Genomic DNA, 6250 nt, shown 5'->3' on the forward strand with positions numbered 1-6250 from the left:
GATGCAAAATGCACACAAAGAATAAGCATAATTATAATCTGTTGTTTTACTTCGGTCCTATCTCCTCTAATTGATTTTGTATGTCTATGTAAGCAGCTTAGCAAAAAGGAAAATGCATTTGAAATCCCGAGGGAGTGTCATTAAATGTCATTGTACAAAAAGGGTAATCTACCTGAAGGAAATACATGAAGGGTTCCAAGACTACAGTGAGGCTTTCGTTCTGTCTTGAATGAACATAATAAGTGGAACACTTACCCCAGTGTTGTCATGGTAACAATGGTATACCAAAATGAAGCAGGAATGCTAGTGAACTTGCTAGATGATGACCCTTTTTCCGCATAAAACATCACAGTGGCAAAGATAATGATTGCCATTGTCAGTGAGAAAAGGAGGAATCCCAGTTCAGAGGCACAGCTCTTCAGGGTATACCCAAGGATCCGTAAACCCTGGGAGTGGCGTGAGAATTTGAAGATCCTGAAGACCCGGAAAACCCGAAGGGTGACAAAAGCGCCACTCACATCCTCATTGTTGGTCATGACTAAGCCTATATAGTATGGCATAATAGCTACCACATCGATGATACTCATGACACTTCTCATGAATCTGTATCGACTTGGGGCTGCAAAAAGTCTCAAGAGGTACTCAACTGTGAAAATCATGACACAGGCAGTGTCCAGACAAAAGAAGGCTACATGATATCTTTCACCACACGGAAGCTCCTTATTTCCAGGCATAGTGCCACAGGGAACAGTCTCAACCACATTGGTGATCACGGACACTGCAATAAAGAAGCCAGTCACATAGTAGAAGACTAAGGCTAAAGTGCTGGTGTGGGGATTTTCAAAGGCTCGCCACATAGTCTGGCGTAAATTAAGGGAGGGCATGGCTTCTTGACTGTTTTCAAATTCATTGTCATCCATCAGCCTTTCTGCATTCTCTCTTTTTCTGTCCTTATATTCTTCATAGCAGCAATCACCTATTATTTCAGGTAATATGCCATAGAAAGCCAGTTCCTCATCATAGGCAGAGATGCATTCATACCTAGGGTAGTGCAGCTTGCCAGTTCTGTAAAAGTTTAGAATAGCCCTGAACACTTCAGGATCGCGGTCAAAAAAGTATTCCTTGGTCTCCTCATTGAAGAAGAAATCTTTCTCTGTGCTTCCAAGTAGGGTGTCTGGGTATCTTTCCAAGGTTGTTCGCCAGGTTTGGAACCGCCTCCCACTAACATTGAGTATTATGAGCTCGTCTTGCCTTTTGTTTTTGTCAGCTGGAGCCAATGGCATGGGACAGTTGGCCACTGGCATCCACCCAATGGCAGCAGCCCTTGCAAAGGGCAGCCATGCTGCAACCCCGGAAGCCATGAGGGCGCCAGGTCCAATGGGCTGCTGAAGTACTTTTAAGACCAGCTTGCTTTCAGATCAAAACCATCTGCAGAAGAAAATTAATAAAGTTAATGTCACCTCACTAAGTAACAAAAGAAAATGTCAAAACCTACATTAAAATTCGGTAATTTGTCTAACAAGGGAATATCAAAACACATAACGTCCATACATAAAAGCACAGAAGAATAATTAGGTAATCATTATTCTCCGCTTAACCTTCCAAATTGTCAGTTCTTAATATGTGCACAAGAATATTTTTGTAGTTGACCCTGAAAATATTGATTTATTCTGTTAATTTCCAAGAATCTTAGATAGCCAATAAGTCTTGCTTTTAAATAATCTACTATTGATTAAAATCTCCAGAAGATAATGGAATAATATGCTTTGTTAACACAAATGTTCCAATAGCGCTTAAACGACACCATAGACCATTATATTGCAATATAACCTTAATAATGAAGCATTTTAAGCAATGCTTGTTCACACTGCTCAAATTTACAATGCAAATAGGATCTAAAGAAATGAGACTAGATCCAAAGTAAATGCCAATGGGCCATCTCTTCAGATGTGGCGGCACATTTTACATATGTTTTGACATCCTTTTAATTGATTGTACGTTATTATAGGAATAGTGGTAAACCACACATTTGATATAAGAATGCCATGGATAACTTGCCATATATAGTCCTTTAGAGTGTTAAGAGAGAGGCTGTTTATCTATACTGGGAAGAATTAGGAAGAGCGAACCCTTTTTGTATATTAGACAACCCAGGGCATAGTTTATGCAAGAATGTCTAAAATGAGTAATCTGTGAATGTTAAAGTTCTGAATTGAATTTTCCAGGAAAACTGTGATATGGAACATATCCTTAATATGACTTGGTCTCTCTTTAGGCAAAGTTCTAATACAAATACACTTGAGCTCATTTAATTTCTAGATTGCTCAGTTCAGAACTTACACTTTAGAAAACTAAAACTAATTTTCTCAACTTTGATTCTACCGCCAAGCACTAGAGTAATATAGAAAATTATTCTAGCTTTCACCCCAGGCTAGAAAACTGCCTCCACGAAGCTGTCCATTTATAGATGCAGATAAAGTATTTTAATTGAACAGTCCCATGTTAGCTCCAATGGCAGCTATTGGACATCATACAAATATAAAAAAGTAAAATATATCTTGTTATTTGTATAGCGCCAAATTATTCCGCAGCGCTTTCAGGTAATTTATTTATAACCCTCCCCCTCCCCCAAGCTGTGTACTCATATTACTGACCCCGGAAGGATGGAAGGCTGAATCAACCTTGAGCCAGCTACCTGAACCACGTAGAGATTGAACTTGCAACCTTCAGGCCATGAGCGAGAGCTTAGGACTGCATTTTTGCTGCTTTAATTCATACTTCTAAACTCTATATATATATACTGTATATACAAACATATGGGAGGATACCAAAAAGAAACGGGAATCCTCTTCTGGTGGGCAGGGAGTTACTAGTACAGGGTTCTTTTGCTAGGTGGATGTCTGCGAAAACCCTTCTTAGGCCTTAGTCACACGGGCGTAAATACGCGCGTATATACGCGCGTATATACTCGCGTATATACGCGCGTAAAAAAAACGCGTGACCATGTCCATTGCCACCAATATGTTCTATCTTTTGTAGGTGCGTTTTTACGTGCGTATATACGCGCGTAAAAACGCCCGTGGGTTTTTATGCGCGTATATACGCGCGTATTTACGCCCGTGTGACTAAGGCCTTAGGGTCCTCTCACACATAAACGTGGCAAAGTGCCTCGATTTCAATCACGCTGTGGACAACAGCATGTTTTTTAGCGCACCTCATTATTGTGATGGGTGATCAGGTGCACTAAACAGCTAAAGATAGAGCAGACAGCGTTTGAAAATCGCAGCACTGGAAAGTGCCGTTTAGCGCTGCGATCGGATGTATGTTTGTGAGGCTCCATTGATTTGAATGGGAGCGTTATACTGCAATTAACACAGCATTCAAAACGCCACATTAATCATGGTAAAAAGCACATGTGTGAGATGTGCCTGAGGCGATATGCCAGCCGACCTTGTTGGGAAAGGTTGTGTTCGGCTCCAGTGATTGTTTTTAGCAAGTTGTTCAGGTTTTGGGCCTATTTTGTGATGGTTGATTCATACATGCAGCTGTGAAATTTTATTATTTCCTTTTTCGCTGCTCAAAGCACTTACCGGTATGAAGAAAAAATCGCATGGAACGAGATCGGGTGAATACGGAGGGTGAGGCAAGGTGGTCTTGTCATTTGTTCTCAAATATGGCTTAACACAGCGTTAATCTTAGCTAAAAATGTACTTAATTTACTTTTATCCAAGTAGATTTGTTTCACTGCATAAAACATGTGTGTTTCATGCACCTCCATATTCTCCTTTTGCTGCTTCTCATACATTCTCTGTTTCTACCGAGGGCTTATTAATATATTGTTTTTCCTCCAATATTACTTTTTCTGTACATGATTGTTCTGTACAGTATCAGTTCCTTCTCAGCTCTCTTCTTTATTATTGATCTCTTAATATATATACCCCTAAGAAATGCTAAGGTATTATATCTGGATACCAAAAAAAGATTATAAGAGTGAGGAGAGACCCTCTGGACTGTTGTAGCACTTTATGTGTTTTATATGGTGCATTAACCCTTAATGCTTCAGGGGTTGTTTGTTAATTGTAATACGATGTAATACAGCGTAGTACAATTATGTGTGTGTATTTGCATTGTAGAATGTGATTTTTTTTTTTTATTGTGGTATTGTGGTGTGATTCAATGACATCGAAGCAGATTCTTCAGGAAACATAGCTTCTTTAATTGTGTTAATACAGATTCAGAAGAGTAATCTCATTCTGAACAGCGAACCCAGGGAGCATACACTTTTTGAACAACTTACAAAATAGAAATTCCTTTTTTACCTATATACTAGATTGACCCGATGTTCACTATGCAAACATAAAATGTTTGGAAAAATGTTTGTTGTGAACGTCTAAATCTGTTTGGTGAGGCCAGTTGTACACAGACAGGTTGAATTCCGCATGCGGGAGCCCATAGAGGAATCCAGCCCTGACCGTTGCCCCACGTACCTGCCTCTTTTCTTCTTAATCTGTATTGCGGATGGACCTGACAAGCCACCATACAGTACAGATTTTTTATTTAATGTTTCTTTTCCCACCCAATCGCTAGGCTATGACATGGGTACCCGCGACATATCCGGAATGTTAATTGTGGATGGGCCACGGGTCGGACAGCTTCCATTGCAGCACTTTTCAATAGCATGTTCCATATCGTATTTGCTGCGGACCCGTAGTGCGGACGCCGACTGTGGATTCTGCAATGCAAATCCATCTGTGTGCAACCAGGCTTAGGTGATTATTCAGAGTGTCACTTTGTATTTGGAGCAGATATCTAATACAAAAAAGCCTACAGGTCTCTCTATACATCTGTTCCTTCCTTCCTTTCTTCCTATCATATACTGCTCATAAGCTTCCCCACTAGTTTTTCTGTCCATTTGGCTCCTTCTCCACCATTTACAGTTGCACACATATTTTGATGTTTTCCCTGACCAGCACCATCCATTATCTTTCCTTCTTATCCATATTCCCATTATTAGCGCTTCCCTCACTGTGTTCCCAGCCACCTATGTCACAACTGATCACTCCACACTCCCGCCCCTTAGCCCTCCTGCCCAATCAGGCTTATTCCCCGAACAAACCAATCGCTCCACATGCCTGCTTCTAGTGGGATATTTGAAATAATCGCTGCACCCTCCACAACTAAGCTCCTGTTATGTAATGGTTTTCAATTAGGGCCTACCAGGATACACTGGGGCCGGAGCGGAGGTCACTATGCAGCTCTTACACAGGGGTCAGAGGAGTGAATTCATTCCCACCCCAGTCCCTGGCACCTGCTGTATAAGGCACCGCTACTACTCGCAGCCACCCCACTGCTCACCATTACCTTTTCCTCCAGCCCTGCTCCATCCGCCATCTTGCTCCCCCACACCTTTCTCTCTCACCCGCCTGCGGTTCTCTCTGCTTGAATTATTCCTCTCCTTGAGCGCCGAGCCTCTTCTTCAACTATTCCTTGTACACGGCTTCCTCATTGCTTAGCAACACTTCTCTCTCTGTAGCGGTGAAGCACAGCAGCATGCCCACAGACTTAAAATTATAACTTTCAACTTGCCTGATAGGTCAATAATAAGTCAATCTCAAATTTTTGGTTTTACGGCGGTGGTGAGGATGCCACGAATCCAAAGATCATCCACCAAAAGACAGACGAAGAGGGCAAAGTGTGGTGCAAGAAAAAGCCTGTAGAATTTTTTATATTTTACTAGCTGATTACCCGGCGATGCCTCATGTATTTTATTTTTAGACACAAAAAGAATTTAAATATGTGTGTGTGTATGTATATGCGTGTAATGATTTCATATATTAGTATATGAGGAGGAAGAGGTCATCTGTGTAATATATTGGTATATGAGGAGGAGGTCGTCTGTGTAATAACTTACTGCATAAGGAGCAGGTCGTCTGTGTAATATCTTACTGAATGAGGAGAAGGTCGTCTGTGAAATATATTAGTATATGAGGAGGGGGTCATCTGTGTAATATATTGGTATATGAGGAGGAGGAAGTTGTCTGTGTAAGACATCATCTGAGGAGCAGGAGGTCTGTGTAATACGGGCGTAATTAAAACTCAAAAACTCACTGATTTCCCTTGTAATTTTTGTTGCCAATAGCAACCAATCACAGCTCAGCTTTCACTTGTTATACTGCTGAGGTAAAATGAAAGCTGCACTATGATTGTTTGCTATGGGCAACACAGATTTCCTTTTGGACAGCTTTCATAA

The 6250-nt window shown here is 41.0% G+C and overlaps 1 protein-coding gene across 2 annotated transcripts in view; it reads right to left on the reverse strand.

Annotated features, from left to right (window-relative positions):
- The window catches only part of KCND3 (potassium voltage-gated channel subfamily D member 3), a 412167-nt gene extending 410773 nt beyond the window's left edge, over nt 1-1394 (reverse strand). For both annotated transcript variants that reach the window (XM_066598663.1, XM_066598662.1), the window contains exon 1: nt 256-1394. In XM_066598663.1, coding sequence (XP_066454760.1) covers nt 256-1361 — 1106 coding nt within the window. In that variant the 5' untranslated portion in view covers nt 1362-1394. The remainder of the gene's footprint in view (nt 1-255) is intronic.
- Between the last annotated feature and the right edge of the window lie 4856 nt (nt 1395-6250).

Source organism: Eleutherodactylus coqui, chromosome 4, assembly GCF_035609145.1.
Source record: "Eleutherodactylus coqui strain aEleCoq1 chromosome 4, aEleCoq1.hap1, whole genome shotgun sequence".
Lineage (NCBI taxonomy): Eukaryota > Metazoa > Chordata > Amphibia > Anura > Eleutherodactylidae > Eleutherodactylus > Eleutherodactylus coqui.